The 17,902-nt window shown below is 36.5% G+C and overlaps 1 protein-coding gene and 1 long non-coding RNA gene across 5 annotated transcripts in view; one reads left to right on the top strand and one right to left on the bottom strand.

Moving 5' to 3' along the window:
- Positions 1-17,860, top strand: part of LOC138741081 (POU domain, class 2, transcription factor 3-like) — a 50,894-nt gene extending 33,034 nt beyond the window's left edge. For 3 of the 4 annotated variants that reach the window (XM_069894596.1, XM_069894595.1, XM_069894598.1), the window contains 5 exons: positions 2,609-2,754; positions 3,213-3,374; positions 5,554-5,620; positions 6,156-6,264; positions 14,876-15,014. In XM_069894596.1, coding sequence (XP_069750697.1) covers positions 2,609-2,754; positions 3,213-3,374; positions 5,554-5,620; positions 6,156-6,264; positions 14,876-14,915 — 524 coding nt within the window. In that variant the 3' untranslated portion in view covers positions 14,916-15,014. Of the gene's footprint in view, positions 1-2,608; positions 2,755-3,212; positions 3,375-5,553; positions 5,621-6,155; positions 6,265-14,875 lie in introns of all 4 variants that reach the window. The other variant, XM_069894597.1, reaches the window with a different exon arrangement.
- Positions 1-17,902, bottom strand: part of LOC138741083 (uncharacterized) — a 29,000-nt gene that overhangs the window by 10,659 nt on the left and 439 nt on the right. Inside the window, exon 2 of the long non-coding RNA XR_011343324.1 lies at positions 14,863-14,975. This is a non-coding gene — a long non-coding RNA (uncharacterized lncRNA). The remainder of the gene's footprint in view (positions 1-14,862; positions 14,976-17,902) is intronic.

Genomic DNA, 17,902 nt, shown 5'->3' with positions numbered 1-17,902 from the left:
AATAAAAATTGTGGCTATTCAACTAATCTCTGCTCTCAAGATTTTTGTATCGCTTAATCACTTTCCTTTTAAATTATGATTTACTTGCTCTGATCTTTGAGATCCATATTTTTTCTAGGGCACATTTTACAGTTAGTTGATTAATGTAACTAAGAGAATTCCAGATTCTTTTATTGTCATGTAATAAAAGAGTGTAATATTACACAAAAATGTGTTAGTCTTTCATACGACAGACAGATTCGCCATCAGCAGAAATTTCCGGGTGTCTCTTACAGTCAGTGAAAGAGAAGCAAAAGAGAGTCTCTGCAGAGTTGTTGAGTGTCCATGGATTTTCCCCCAGTGCTCCTGTTATCTCTATAGTCACACAGACCAGCCTAAATGATCGGCAACCTGAGCTCCAGATCCAAACCTCCAAAATTATAAGGAAGGCTTCAACACCTTCAGCTCCCTCTCGCATCCCAGTTCTGATACTTGATACTCCTTCAGCCAGTCTCTAGCAGTCTGCAGCCTGGTGTGACTTCTTAGAAAGCAGAGAGTTGTGGTACAGGGATGTTTTCCTGGTTGAAAATCAGTGGTGAGTGGGGTGCCACAGGGGTTGGTGGTGGGACCGCAACTTTTCACGATATTCTTAAGCTATCTGGAAGAGGGGACAGTGTGTAGTGTATCTAAGTTTGCGAATAATGCTAAATTGAGTGGAAAAGCAAATTGTGCAGAGGATACAGAAAGTCTGCAGAGAGATATAGATAGGTTAAGTGAGAAGGCAAGGGTCTGACAGATGGAGTATAATGTTGGCAAATGTGAGGTTATCCTCTTTGGATGGAAAAATGGAAGATCAGAATATTATTTAAATGGAAAGCGATTTCAGCATGCTGCCATGCAAAAGGTCTTGGGAGTGTTTGTGCATGAATCACAAAAGGTTGATTTGCAGGCGCAGCAGACTATCAAAAAGGCAAATGGAATGTTGGCCTTCAATGCTAGAGGGATTGAATTTAAGAGCAGGGAGGTTATGTTGCAACTGTACAAGGTTCTGGCAAGATCACATCTGGAGTACTGCATGCAGTTCTGGTTTCCTTACTTGAGGAAGGATGTACTGGCTTTGGAGGTTGTGCAGAGGTTCACCAGGCTGATTATAGGGTTGAAGGGTTTAGCCTAAATGGAGAGATTGACCTGAATGGGAGTGTACTTGTTGGAATTTAGAAGAATGAGGATCTTATAGAAACATCCAAAATTATGAAAGGCATAGATAAGGTGGAGATAGGTAAGTTGTTTACATTGGTGGGGAGACCAGAATTAGGGGACATGGCCTCAAGATTTGGGGTAGTTGATTTAGAATGGAGATGAGGAAGACTGCTTTTCAATAGTGAATCTATGGAATTTGCTGCCCATTGAAACACTGGAGGTGACTTCAGTAAATATATTTCACCACAGAGCCCCATACTGGACCTCTCAGTGGTCACTGACCCATAGGGTCATCTCCTCTGATTCTCCTTCTCAAATGGGGGTGGTCTTCCTGATTTCTGCTACCCTGCGTCAATCCTCTTCTTCCCCTTGACCCCACTGTATGATGAAGTTCACTAGGTGTCCTCATCCTGGCAATGTAATATGTCAGAAGGCTGCCACTGACTGAGGGTGAATTCACACAGTCCTTGATGTTATTCATAGAACAGAACAGCACATCACAGCCCATGATATGTATGCCAACCATGATTCCAATCTAAACTGATCTCATCTGTCAGTACAAGATTCATTATCCTTTTCTTCCCTGTCTGTTGAAAATGTGTGTCGGAATGCCTCTTAAACATCATATCATATTTGTTTCTACCTCTTCCCCGGCAGCATATTTCTGGCACCTTCCACCCTCATAAATTTCTTTTATACTTTCCTCCTCTCGCCTTGAACCTGTACCCTCTAGTATTTGACATTTCCATCATGAGGAAAATACACCATCTTTCCTATCCATGTCTTCCATAATTTTGTTTACTTCTATCAAGTCACCAGAGAGAACAATCCAAGTCTGTGATACTCTCTAATTCAGGCAACATCCTGCTGAACCTCTTTTGTATCTTTCCAAAGCCTACGTATCCTCCCTATAATGAGACAATCAGAACTGCAGACAATACTGCAAATGTGGTCGATCCAAAGTTTTTTGCCAATTTTATACTCTGTGCCCCAACTGATGGGGGAAAAGCATACTGTGTGTCTTTTTTTTAAACCACTACTATGTTGACATTTTCAGAAATCTGTGGACTTGCATCAATGCTCCCATGGTCCTGTACTTTCTTCTTGTGATTTACCTCCCAAAATGCACCATGTCACACATTTCATCTGCTATTTCTCAACTCAGATTTCCAATGGATCCATACCCTGTTGTATCTTTTGACAATCTACCTCATTACCTGCAACTCCACCAGCTTTTGTATCATGTGCAGTCTTACTAATTAGACCATATGTTTATTTGTATATTATAAACACACAAACTCACATCCTTCCAGATTCCTTCACACTAATGCATGCTTTCTCTTCCTTTGCTGAACATAAACGGCATGCATCTTGGGTTGCAGTGCACATTCAATAATGAATCCCATTAACGCAATATTTCTTTGGGTAGAGAATGTCCCCTCTGATTCTACACTGAACAACCTGGCATCTCTCGCTCCCCAATTGATTGGGTTGGAGGGTCTTGGGCGCAAAAGGAAGAAGCGGACGAGCATTGAAACCAACATCCGCCTGACCCTGGAGAAACGTTTCCACGAGGTGAGTTCACTCCAACAATGTTAACCCTCTTGCTCAGTCTAAATGATGAATATCGGCAGATGAGTTGTAATTTTTCCCCCGTTAATACAATAATTTAGGAAACTTGTGTGGCTTGTGATTTTTTTTTTCCACCTTTTCCCTCCAACTCCTTTACCTGTTCCACCCATTATTCTCATGGTTTGTCTCGGTCCCTTTCTCTGTGTTCATCTCACCACCATAACATCTGAAACAGTCAGGACTGCTACACCATGTAGTGAAATCTTTTGTGATCCATCTTTGTTTCTATCCACCATCCATGGTTCGCCAGCAGGCAATAAAACAACAATCATACATCCTCTTTGGGGTATCATTCATGATTCTTTCCGATGCTGTTGGAGCTCATAGTTGTATTTCTATTCAGAATGGAGCTATTTAATTCTGAAATTATCCAATTTGTTGGCTCTTGTTTCTCATGTCAGAACTCAAAGCCAAGCTCGGAAGAAATTGTGATGATTGCAGAGCAATTGTCGATGGAGAAAGAAGTTGTTCGTGTTTGGTTCTGCAATCGGCGTCAAAAAGAGAAGAGGATTAACTGTCCCATAGCTGCATCCACCAAAACATCTATGTATAGCTCCCGGCTGGTGCGTCTCATTGCTTCTATGGTTATTTTTTAATGTTTATCTTTCTGTCCATTATTCTTGGCCTCTTGGAAAATTTGTGCATGTTGGATGCCCATTCTTTCTGCCAGAATCGGAGTTCATCCCCCTCACACACACACACACACACACACACACACACACACACACCTTGAGTCAAACCGTTGACTATCAGAGCAATTTTTGAGCTGAAGTGCTCAATCATTTGGAAGAATTCTCTAATTGGTTCCTGCTTTTTGACTTGCTTTTGTCCGTTAAATTCCCAACATTTTTCCCAGCAAATTGTTATAATTGAGAATTAGAAATACCTCAAACCTCTCCAAGATGAGTAATTGTATCTCCATAATTAATCAGTGTGAAGGATTGTGGAATTCTGGGTTCCAGGACTGGGCAAGGATATGTAAATTCAAATAGGTGAATTTGGATTCACAAAGGGGAAGAAAGGTTTATTTCTGAGAGGAATATCTATTCAAAATTGATATTTAAAGCTGTAAAATAAGAGCTTGAAGGAAGGAAACCTTCTCTCTGAAGCAGTTATAAACTGATGCTAAAGTTTTATTCTTACTGAACTGCTCTCCACTCAGATTTCCTTCCTTGTCCTTTGTATTTTGATGTTGTTTATGCCTATCCAATGGCTACACTTTTCACACTCATAAATTATCCTGCCACCGTTCCATTTTCAAAGTAAAATGTTTGAACCCTCTATCCTGCCCCATTTCCATCTTTCCTTCTGCCTCTCTGAATTCATCATATGGAGCGTTGTCTCATGCATGCATAACCAACTTTCCTGGAATTTTGTGTTTAGATCCTTTAAATTGTATTTGTGCTCAGCCACCTTATAAATTTCCTAGCTTTTTTCTCTTCTGCCCTCCCGCCTGTTGGTCTGTGCTCCTCTCCCTCCCCCTTCTTCTTGCCTTTCCCCATCTTTTTATTTGGGTGTCTGCTTGCTTTTTGTTCGTACCTTGACAAAGGGTTTAGGCCCAAAACATTGGTAATTTATCTTTGCTTCCTATGGATGCTGTATGACCTACTTAGATTATCCATCACTTTTGCAATACAAATAATCTTATCAACAACCCATGTGATTATGACCATTGTAAACTATCCCCCCTTATTCTTCTGAACTTGTCTGCAACCTTTAATAATGCTTTTCACTGTGTCTCTTTATTGGCATGCTTGCCAAATATCATTATCTCCCAATCATTGCCAGAATATCATTTAAAATGGCTTCAATTCCTGCACCATTACCTCTGATGCTGTCTCAATGACCGATCCTTCAACATCATCCAGACATTGCCAGTACCCACATGAACTGACACAGCAGTCAAAGTACAGATGTGATCCAGTGAATAAATAGTTCAGTAACTCAGAGGTCTGGGCTAACAATCTAAGCACCAGAGTTCAAATTCCACCAGGGAGCTACAGAATTTAAATTCTGAATATTCCTTGCCTTGTCTTTCTGATGTTTCTGACTCTGGATATGCAGTTGGCTCTGAAATGGTCCAGCAATTTCCTTGTTTAAGTCATCAGGGATTGGTACAATGTTTTCTTTGCCACTGATGTCTGCCATCAAAAATAAATAAATTTAAGGGAAATGCCCAGCTTTACCTCCTTCTCTCTCCCTTTCTTTCATTCACCCGTTCAATCAGCAAACATTTCAGTCTTGGTGAGTGGATGGATATCTGTGCCATGGGAACTAGTTGACAAAGTAGATATAATTGAAGTTGGCAAGGAAAGGCAGCCAGGATGTTGGTTGGTGCACTTGGAAGAAAGGATCTCACAGTTTAGGTAGGCTATCACCTCCACCAAGAAAAAGAGCGAAATCCACTTAGAACTCTTCTGCTTAAATGGGCAGATTTTAATATTATTTTTTTAAAAATTAGACACAGCATGATAACAGTGCCTTTCAGCCCATGAGCTCATTACACCCAATTGACCTATAACCCACAGTACATTTTGAAGGGTGGGAGGAAACTGGAGCACCCAGAAGAAACCCTCGCAGACATGGGGAGAGTGTACAAACTTCTTAGACAGTACGGGAATTGATCCCTGGTCCCACTCGCTGGTACTGTAACAATATTATGCCAACTGTACTGCCTGACACTTAATTCTCAAGTTTCAGGCTAAACATGTTATTTACTAACTTGTGTATTTATTTTGCTAGGTTTCCACCTCTGGATCTATTGACTCCCTGATCATGACACAGGTGCACAGCGGTTTAAATGTTACAGGTAAGAATTGCACTGATGCCATTGATTTATCAAACATCAAAGTCAAGAATCATTTACACAGACACATTATGGGGTTAATGGAGACATTATAACAGAGTGGAAGATCATAGATGGAACTAGATGGGACCTTCAGCCTCTGGTTTACCCAGTTTTCTCACAATTATATTCTGGCTATGTTCTCTCTATATTCTCAGTCTTTACCTGACATGTTGACTATCTCCTTGCCTCCACAGATACTGTTTGATCCATTGGGTTCTTGCAACAGTTTGCATTTTGAACCAGATTCCAGTATTCATTTTACCATTGCACTTAGTTGGATTGAACACGATTACTATTATCTCTAGGTTGTCCAAATATTTCATAAGTCAAATTGTGGTTTGTCAAGTTCTGGGTATTGGTTTCATTTTTTGTTGCTCCAATTCTGATCTCTTTGTCACCATGGGTACGTATGCTATGGAGCAACAAAGAGGACTATGGTTTCCCTGACCCAACCATTCTGGTTGAGAGTAATTCTAAGTGTTGATTACTTTTCCAGGAGTATCTTCTTCAAGTATGTCTAGCAGACCTTCATCACCAATTCCATCATCCACTGAAAATGCCCACACCTCAACAATCAGTCAGTCTGGGCACAACACTACTCCAGGGTAAGGAACATTAGAAAGGTTCATTCTGACATTTTTCCCCAACCTAGAGCAAGGAAAGTTTCTAAAATGAACATGGAACTGAAAGCTATTTATGCCACCTTGCTGATGTAAAATAATTGATGGATAATGGCATTGACTGTTCTTGCACCACAAGCAGCTTCTCTTGCTCTGTGTTGTGTGTTAATGCATTTGTTAACATTCTGATGCTGTAAGCCAATCAGTGGGTGTCTGGTTACTTCATAATCATCTCTATTCCTTAGACGATTGCAGCAAAGAGTTAACTGCAAAGGAACAGAAATTAATGACAAAACCAACTCAGCAGCTAATATGACTGATTTCTAATGTGAGCTTACAAGGAGAATAGGCAGGAGGTGATGAGGGAGGCAAACCAAGCTTAATACTATATATACACGCATATAATAGTTGATACTGTGTAAAAGTTGACTCCCCTAATTTTTGCTTAGGCCACCCATCCTTTGGAGGTCCTGACACCACAAACACAGACTTTTACCTGCCTATCCTAGCTCCTGACGCCTGAATGTGGATTTTCCACCTAGTCTAGACAACCCGCCCACCCATCCGAACCCCTGACGCCCTGAACATGGACTTATCACCCAGTATAGGTAATCTGCCCTCTCATTCAAGCTCCTGATGCCTCAAACGATGCATGTACTTACTGCGGTCAAAAGTAGAATGCATATAATAGTCGACCCCCTAAATTTTACCCTAAAAATTGGCCCACAAATTTGATTATTATATGTGTATACATGATAGGTATCACTGAACAACAAGTATTTTCAAAAGGTTTGCTTCCTGAAAAAAATGAGGAATATGGTAGACAACATCAAGCTGAACATAAAGATGAGGAGTCCCGTGATGGAGTAGTGGCCGGTCGGGGAACTCCAACCCTCTCTGGAAAAGTAAAACAAAGACAGTGAAAAAACAAAGGCACAAACACAAAAACCAAAATAAAGTGAAAGTAAAGGTGTGGAGAAAATGCCAGAGAAGAAAGAAAAGCCAAAAGCAACGGGAAGAAAAGAAGAAAAGACGTCGGAAGAAGAAGGTGAAGGCCTTACCTGTGTGAGGAGGCCCGCCGTGGAGAGAGAAGCCCGCTCCCTAAGGTCAGTTGAAGCACCGAACTCGGGACTACAAAAATGGCTCACGGAGCCAAAAAAAAGTGCGCAACCGCGCATGCGTGAGGAGTCACGCATGCGCGATGCGCAAGACAAAAATAACACTGACGGGAGGGGGGACCAGCTGAGGAGTTGATCTCCACAGCTGAAATTGACAACTACAACAAAGCAGCAAGAGGAAAACATAGAAAATAACGAGAACAAGAAAGAAGAGAGTAAAAAGAAATCAAAGAAACAACAGATGACCAACCCAGAGGAAGAAGACCAGCATCAAGGCACTTCTAGTAAAAATAAGAAGACCAAAAATACCCAACAAAATAAAACAAACAAACCAACAAGAAAACCAGAAGAGACAGAGGTAAAGGACACAGATCCTGGAGTGGACTCAGAAGAAGAAGAGGAAGAACACAGAGAAATGGAAGATGAAGGGAAGGGCAAGTACATGGATATATTTTTTTTAAAGACTATATGGAATCAGTAAAAGAATGGCAATCACAAGAATTCAGTGAAATAAAAAGAAGAGTAAAAAGTACAGAAGAAAAAATGAATACATTAGAGATGATCATGTCAGATATAGGAAAAAGAGTGGACAAGGTGGAAGAATGAGAAACAGGTATATAAATGGAAGTAGATGACTTAAAAAAGAAATTAGAAGAATCTGATAAAAAAGTTAAAGAGACACAAGAGCTGTTAGCTCAGAAGATAGATATAATGGAAAATTATAATAGAAGAAACAATATAAAGATAGTGGGCCTTAAGGAAAATGAAGGCAAGAATATGAGAGAATTTATAAAAGAATGGATCCCCAGGGTCCGAGGAAGACCAGAATTATAGGAAGAAATGGAAATAGAAAAGGCACACAGAACATTAGCCCCTAAACCACAACCACAACAAAAAACAAGATCCATTCTAGTAAAATTCCTAAGATATACAACAAGAGAAAATATATTGGAGAAAGCAATGAGGAAAATAAGAGAAGACAAAAAACTACTGGAATACAAAGGTCAAAAAAAAATTTTCTATCCAGATATAAGTTTTGAACTCCTGAAGAAGAGGAAGGAGTTTAATACAGCAAAAACGATCCTATGGAAAAAAGGATATAAATTTATGCTAAAGTATCCAGCGGTACTTAAAATAGTTATTCCAGGGAAGCAAAACAGACTATTCTTGGATCCGGAGGAAGCAAGAAAATTTGCAGAACAACTACAAAACAGACAGAGAGATGAAGACATGTAACGAGAACAAAAATGACTACAAACTATATGTATGTGTGTATGTAGGTGTATGTGTATATATATATATATATATGTATGTGTATGTATATATAAAAAAATAGAGTATAGGTAAGAACTAAGAAGTGAAAGAAAGGGAAGAAAGGAAGTATGGGGGGAATTAAGAGAGTGACCTTTGTTATATATGAAGATTAAAATCTTTTCTGGGGGGGGCTGGGTGGGGAAGAATTACGGTCACTGCGATATCTGTTGACGCTTGCGAGTGAATTCGCAGATCCAAATGGAGAGGGGAGATGTGGTTGCCCAACAAGGGATAAAGGGCAACTCAGGAAGGGGATAGTGGGGTTAAAGGAAGTTTAGATAGGAGAATAATGGAAATATTTTATGTTTTAGAAATGTTGTCTTATAATGTGTTCAAAAAAAGAAAGCAGAAATGGATAAGAAGGAAAGGTGAAGATGAGGAAACGGAAAGGAAAGATAAACAAAGTATGAAATGGCTATGTTGAACTATATGACTTTAAATATTAATGGAATACATAACCAAATCAAAAGGAAGAAACTGTTAAATTTACTGAAAAAAGAAAAGATTGATATAGGATTCGTAGAAGAAACACACTTAACTGAAGTGGAACACAAGAAATTAAAGAGAGATTGGATGGGACATATAACAGCAGCATCATATAATTCAAAAGCTAGAGGAGTAGCTATATTAATCAGTAAAAATGTACCAATCAAAATAGAAGAGGAAATAATAGATCCAGCAGGGAGATATGTAATGATAAAATGTCAGATATATTCGGAGTTTTGGAATTTACTCAATGTATATTCACCTAATGAAGAAGATCAGAAATTTATGCAAGATATCTTTTTGAAGATAGCAAGACATGCCAAGGGAACATACTAATAGGAGAGGATTTCAACCTTAATTTGGATTCAAATATGGATAAAACTGGGAAAAAAATTAACAGAAAGAACAAAGTAACTAAATTCATAATTAAATCGATGCAAGAAATGCAACTTTTGGATATATGGAGGAAACAACACCCAAAGGAAAAGGAATATTCATATTATTCAGGTAGACATAAAACATACTCAAGAATAGGCCTATTCCTGTTATCAGCTCGCATGCAAGAGAGAGTTAGGAAAACGGAATATAAAGCTAGACTATTATCGGACCACTCACCCCTGTTATTGACAACAGAGTTAGAGGACATCCCACCAAGAATGTATAGATGGAGATTAAACTCCATGCTACTTAAAAGGCAGGATTTTAGAGAATTTATTGAACGACAAATTAAAATGTACTTTGAAATAAATACGGAATCAGTGAAAGATAAGTTTATACTAAGGGACGCAATGAAAGCGTTCATCAGAGGGCAAATAATAAGTTATGTAGCTAAGATGAAGAAGGACTACAATCAGGGAACAGAGCAGTTGGAAAGGGAAATAGCAAATATAGAAAAAGAATTAGCAATGAACGAAGACACAACTAAAAGAAGAGAATTGGCAGATAAAAAAATAAAATATGAAACACTACAAACATATAAGGTGGAGAAGAACATAATGAAGACAAAACAAATATTATGAACTAGGAGGAAAAAACGCACAAAATTCTAGCGTGGCAGCTTAAGACAGAACAAACTAAGAGAATGGTATTGGCATTAAGGAAAAAAGACAAGCAAATCACATATAATCCAACGGAGATTAATGAAAACTTCAGAGAATTCTACGAACAATTATATCAAACTGAAAACGAAGGGAAAGAAGACAAAATAGATGAATTTTTAACTAAAATTGAACTACTGAAATTACAAACAGGAACAAAATAAATTAACAAAACCATTTGAAATAGAAGAAATACAGGAGATAATAAAAAAAACTACTGAACAATAAAACACCAGGAGAGGATGGATTCCCAATAGAATTCTTTCTTTCTTTCTTTTTCAATCTTTTTATTATTATTATAATTTATAAACACATACAGTTCAAAGAGATATAAAAAAAATACATAGTAAGTAATGAATTAATACAGAGATATTAAACAATAACATTACAGAATAAAAATATATCATAAAAAAAATTTTTTGATCAGTTTAGGGTGTGAACTATCTCTAAAAAAAGATATAATTAATAACAATATATGAAAAAAGAGAAAAAAAACCCCAAAAAAGAAGAAAAAACAAATCTGAATTAAAAAACTTAAAAAAAACTTAAAAAAAACCTACAGATATAGCTAAACCACGCTGATCACTCCGATCTCATCTTACAGCCCAATTATCATACATAATCATAGAAAGAAAACAGAGCCAGATCAACTCACCACAAATGAAAATATTGAATAAATGGTCACCAGGTTAACTCAAACTTAGAAGGGGATTCATAGACAGAGTTTCTAATTTTCTCTAAATTTAAACATAGTATGGTTTGGGTAAACCATTGGAAAACAGTGGGAGGATTTACCTCTTTCCAATTTAATAGTATAGATCTTCTAGCCATTAGTGTAAGAAAAGCAATCATACGATCCGTAGGAAGAGATAAATAAGTCAAATATATCATAGGTAATACAAAAATTGCAGTAATGGGATGTGGTTGTAAATAGAATTCTATAAAACATTTAAAGATTTACTAATTCCTCCCTTTGAAGTAATCAACCAGATTGATAAAACACAAAGCTTACCAGATTCATGCAAAACAGCAATAATTACAGTAATACCAAAGACAGGGAAAGATCCACTCGCACCAGCGTCATATAGATCAATATCTTTACTTAACACAGATTATAAGATAATATCTAAACTATTAGCAAACAGATTAGCCGACTATGTACCAAAAATAGTAAATCTAGACCAAACTGGATTTATTAAAAAAAAGACGAACAACAGACAATATCTGTAAATTTATTAACTTAATTCATGCAGTAGAAGGAAATAAAGCTCCAACAGTAGCGGTTGCTTTAGACGCAGAGAAGGCCTTTGACAGAGTAGAATGGAATTATTTATTCAAAGTACTACAAAAATTCAGCTTACCAGAGAAATATATTAATTGGATTAAAGCATTATATAAGGGGCCATTGGCGAAAGTGACAGTAAATGGATATATATCAAAACAATTTAACTTAAGCAGATCAACAAGGCAGGGATGCCCACTATCTCCCTTATTGTTCGCATTAGCCATAGAACCACTAGCAGAACTGATAAGAACAGAAAATAAAATAAAAGGGATAAAAATAAAAGACAAGGAATATAAAATCACTCTATTTGCAGATGACGTTATAATATACTTAGCAGAACCAGAAATATCAATAAAAGAATTACATAGGAAATTGAAGGAATATGGAGAAGTGTCGGGGTACAAGATTAACGCAAATAAAAGTGAAGCAATGCCAATGAATAATGCGGATTTCTCAAAATTTAAGAAAGAATCACCATTCAGATGGCGAACACAAGCAATGCGATACCTAGGTATACAAATAAATAAAAACCTCGGCCATCTATATAAACTCAATTATTATCCACTAATGAAAAAATTACAAGACGACTTAGAGCATTGGAAAGACTTACCACTAACACTGATAGGAAGGATAAACTGTATTAAAATGAACATTTTCCCAAGGATACAATACCTATTTCAGACATTACCAATATGCCTAACAGAGAAATTCTTCAAGGAGTTAAAGAAAATAATAAGGAAATTTTTATGGAAAGGGGGGGAAACCGAGGATAGCACTAGATAAATTAACAGAATGGTATAAACAAGGAGGCTTACAACTACCAAACTTTAAAAATTATTATAGAGCCGCACAATTAAGATACCTATCAGATTTTTATCAAACAAGGGAAAAGCCAAATTGGACTAGATTAGAACTAGATAAAATAGGGGAGAAGATACCTGAACATATATTATAAAAATGGGATGAAAAATTGGTACAACGTAGGAATTCTCCAGTATTGCATCATCTGCTCAACATTTGGAAGAAGATTCATGTAGAAAGGAATAAAACAAATTACCAACTACCAAAACTAATACTGACGCAAAATCAGCTAATCCCTTTTACAATAGATAACCTTTCCTTTAGAGAATGGGAGAAAAAAGGGATCAAAAGAATAGAAAATTGTTTTTCGGGAAATAAATTATTATCCTTTGAACAAAAGAAGGATAAATATAACTCATGATACAGTGTTGGCATACTACCAACTGAAATCCTACTTGAAGGACAAATTGGGAGGCAGTCTGAAGTTACCAGAGGGAAGTAATTTTGAATATGTGATTACAGACACAATGATAATCAAAAAATTTGTAACAAACATGTATATTAAACTACAAGAAAAGGAGAACGAGGAAACAAATGGTAAAACTAAACAAAAATGGGAACAAGATCTAAGCATAAAGATAAAGAATGAAACATGGGAGAAGTTATGCTCCAGAACTATGAGAAATACAATAAACACGAGGTTACGTATGATACAATATAACTGGATACACAGGCTATACATTACACCTCAAAAGTTAAATAAATGGGACCAAACAGTATCTGACAGATGTTTTCGCTGTAAAAAGGAAATGGGAACAACAATTCATGCAATTTGGACATATGAGAAAGCGGAAAGATTTTGGGAAGATCTAAACCAGATATTAAATAAAATCACAAAAAGGAATGTACCAAAAAAAAAACAGAGATCTTCCTCCTAAGTAACATAAAAAACAAAGAATTTGGACTCGATTTGGATGGAGCACAAAAAAGATTTGTTATGATAGCCCTAGCTGTAGTAAAAAAATGTATTATGTCAACCTGGAAATTAGAAGATAACTTCAGAATACAACAATGGTATATAGAAATGAATAAATGTATTCCATTAGAAAAAATAACATATAATTTAAGAAATAACATTACAATATTTGAACAAATATGGGAACTATACATAAAACACAATAGAGAAAACCTACCGTGGACATCTACCACCTAAAATGACAGAAGGAGAAGAGAATGAAAAGAACTGACTCAGTGGAATTTCTTGTTTATTTTTATTGAGTGACAACATTGTTTGACAGGTTTAATGTATCTTGTATTCTGAACTTTAAATAAATGGGAGGGGAGGTGAGGGAGGGAGGGAGGGGAGGAGGGAAGGGGGGAGAAAACGACACTATATATTTAAGAAGGAAATGTATGTATCTTGATTAATATGGTTTATAGTGTGAAAAATAAAAAAAATTAAAGAAAGAAGCTGAACATAAAGATAATTTCAAATTTGCTGTATCATATAGGAAGTTGGAGAAACATGAACCCTTTGGACTCCTGCCATTTTTAACCTTTCATTTACTCCATTCTGGGTCCATGGATAAACTACAGTATGAATGCCAGTATGAATCAGCTGGTGGTTAGGTAGAAAACCAGTCCTGGAAAGCAGGGACATGTGCTTGATGGACATGGAGTCCAAAGAATTAAATGAACTTTTATTGAATTTAGCAATATGTATACTTGGCACAAATGTAACAGAATGTATCATAGTTGTTGCAACGTTGACTAGACATTTCTGCTGTATTGAATCTTCCTGAAGACAATAAATGCTATTGTCAAGTCCACTTACTATGCTATTGCCTGAAGAACATGGGCATCAACATGTGTTCAATCTATATTAATGTAATGCACAGTATCTGTATATGTGAACTACTTTTATAACCTGTCTGTATCTATCCTGACTAAGCATGCCCAGGCCTACGACAACGTTTGGATGGAGCCTGCACTGAGTGTGTGCCCAGACATGCTTTGATTGACCAAAACTGCTTACTTTGTGGGCATTATACAAATAGACTTAAGACAATAAATCACAAAATAGGTTTAAAAAAATCAGTATGCGATAGGAAAATGTTACACTGATTTTTCATGATCAGCAGCCCAAAACCCATAAAATACACACAAAAGTGTTCAGGAAGAAAAATCTTCATTCCCCAGTGTATTCTCTTGATTTTTATATCTGTTGATGTTTTTAATTTTTGTTCTAGATTACAAGCTCCCATATGTTATCACTTCAGCTACAAACAGACCACACAGTTCATTGTGAGCCCTTGTACAGCTGTTAACCATGCAATGGTCAAAGCTGTCTCTAACCTCAATAACACAGGGCACTTCCAGCAGAGATTTGTGCCTGATTTCTGCAGTTACCTTCCAACTTTGTTACTTCCTGATTCTGTGACCAGAGTGCCTGATGGTTCTCATTTAGCAACTGGCTACTTACTTTTGTTTTGCAGCTCACGATTCTGGTGGAATAATCCCTCATTTCTTCACTGAAGGTTCTGGGATTTCACTTTCGGATCAGCCATTTCTTCAGCCCTCAATTACTGTTATGCACTGTGAGGATGACAATGGAAAACAAACAGACATCAAAGACCACATTTAATGCAAGAGTTTTAGAAGTTTTGCAATTTAACAATGGACCTTTGAATTGACTGATGTGCTGCCATCTCGTCATTGCCAATCAAAAGCTAATGGAACATTAAACTTCCACTCTGCCTTTCTGATCTTTATCCATTGGATTGAATGGGGGTCTCTTTTTTCATGCGTTGCAATAATGTTACCATGAACCTTTCATTCTGTACCCCCAAGGCGATAAGAAGCATTTACAAGCCCATTTGTATTCATGAGCTGAATGGCATTTTATTTCCACGTAGAATTCAATACTCAGCAAATTGATGGCTTGACTTTGGATGTGATTCCATTCTGATTGGTCCACTGGTAATTAGCAATCTAGAATTGTGCTGGAAACTGCATTCATGCTACAGGTACTAGTCAAAACAATAATGAAAATGATGAACATTTAACTTCAGGATTTTTATGTCTGCTTAATAGTAAATGCTTTAATTGTATTGATGTATGTATAATTAAAGATTGTGAGCAGCTGAAGGACATTTCTTTTAACCCTGTAATTCCCCTTCATAATGTCTGAGATTGTAGCTACTGTAGTTTAAACTGCTGATGAACCAAACCAGCACTGTCTGGCTCTGGGCTTTGAACAATAATCTTGACATTATTGCAAGCCTATACCTCAACTGTATGATGGGTCAACATAAACGATCCTGAGTAATGGGTAACAGTCTAAATACATTCAATAATTTATTTATTGCCACAAATTTTATATGGCAGCTTTCCCCATTAGTTTATTAGAGGATTCAATATTTAATTCCAGCCCCTGCATTGCAAATTGTCCTAAGAGCTGTACAGTAAAAAGAAAGTTCATGTGAGTATCTGCTTTTTCTGTTTTCTTGTGTTTGATATTGAGAAATATTTCCAAGTGGTTTCCTACCCCTCACCTACATATTCCCATTTTAAACATGTTCCAATGGTTAATTTATTTTGTCACATTATTCAATGAAAGCAAAGTTTAATGTTACTCCTGGAGCTTTTACATTCTGCAGCTTTTTTTTAAAAAAGTGATAAATTTCACAGTTAACTGAAATTACTGTCTTCAGTTCAAATTGAAGAACGATACAATCCTTTAGCAAAGCATGTCATATAACCACTAAATAGTACTTTTTCCAAGCACTGTGATCAAGAATCAAATAATTTAATTACAAAATGATGGCATTGCATCCAATATAACAAATGTGTATATCAAGAGTAGTCTAGTATTCTAGGAGTAAAACACGAAAGTCTGCAGACATGGTGATTGAAGTAAAAACACAATGCTGGAAAATTTCAGTAGGTCAAACAGAGTACTTTATATAGCAAAGATAAAGATACATAACTAATGTTTCGAGCTTGAGCTCTTCATCAAGGTCTACTATTCTGGAAATAGTTTGAGACATTCTATTTCAGGAAATAATCAAGTAATGTAAGAGAATGTTTCAGATCTCAGAACTTTAACAGATTATGTTTTGTGTTGATTGCAAAATATAAAAGGAGGGACTTGCGTATGTAATACACAAATTATTCCAAAGGGCTTATGGTCATTGGAGTATTTTTATTTCCAGTCACTGTTCTAAGAGAAGAATCATGGTAGCTATATCTTAAATATATAATCTATGTTTTGGTGATGTTAATTAAGAGAACTGCTTGAGCTATGATTTTCTTGTACTTCATCTGAAATAGAAAATGAGGCCTAAACTGTATTTGTAAACTGCTACAGCTGTGTATTTGTCATTATAGTCATCTGGTTGAGGTAAATGTGCTAACACTTCATCTACAGTTTAGTTTTAGTTTTTATTAAATATGTCCAATTGTTTCATTGGAGGTAGCATCAACTCTAGTTTATTCCACAGACAATTCATAAAGTGGAAAGGAAGGAAATAGTTTATTTTATTGATATAATTGCTATTTTTTTTAACTGTCATTCAAAAGCATAACCCAAAATTCTGCTGATGTTGCACATTTGAATTTTTTTAAAAATGGAAAGACACAAGAAAGTCAGAATGTGGCTGAGGGGAGGGAAAGAAAATTAATACTGCCTCAAACATTTCATTTTTAATTCATTAATGGAATTACCATTTCAGATTGATTCTTCCAGCAGAACTATGTAAAGTTTAAAGATGTAGCAATCTATTGTTGAAAGGAAGATACAGACTGTGCAAAAGGGAGAAGATGTGAGAAATAATAGAGATTAATTGATAAAAATGACGATAGTGCCAGCCCAAAAATAATAGTTCTCTGGTCCAGAGAAAATTAAATAGCAAAATACTTCAGAGCATAATATAAAATAGAATTTGGGATTATGGAATAGATAGTAGCAGTGGCAAATAGAATTTTTGTGTTTGATGTTAGTCTGGGTTTGAAGCTGGGTCCTGAACCGATTCCACTGAAGGGCTGGTCTTCCTGGGGGGAAAAAAAATAAACAAAATAGCAAATGTCAAAATAACACTTTATCGTCTACTTGTTCTTTTTTTTTAAATTCCCTCTGACCTGTTATTTATGACGTTACTATAGAACTAAATCACGTTGCCTCGTCGCTCAATGAGGCGAATGGGTTTTAAATGCCAGAGTGGAGTTTTTGTCAAAGTTTGTCATTGCTGGAAAGAAATGAGAGAATATTTAAAGTAATCGTGCATTTCATCTTGAAACAAGTGCAGATACCTTGAAAAAGCGGTATCCATTTGCTTTTGAAATCATTGACGTGTGAAGTTAGATGATGTGAATAATGTGCAGAAGTAGATTGCTGTTTAATGCTATGACTGCGGCAGTGATCCGGACATCTGCCTTCAACTTTGTACGTTTTGCAAATTTAATAATAAATGACAACTCTATAGACTCGTCTCCGCTTTCTCAGAGTTAACAGCAAACCGGCT

The sequence above is a fragment of the Narcine bancroftii genome, chromosome 8 (genome assembly GCF_036971445.1).
Source record: "Narcine bancroftii isolate sNarBan1 chromosome 8, sNarBan1.hap1, whole genome shotgun sequence".
NCBI classification, from domain to species: domain Eukaryota; kingdom Metazoa; phylum Chordata; class Chondrichthyes; order Torpediniformes; family Narcinidae; genus Narcine; species Narcine bancroftii.
The sequence above is the reverse complement of the archived record's forward strand: the minus strand, read 5'-3'. Positions and strand labels throughout refer to the sequence as shown.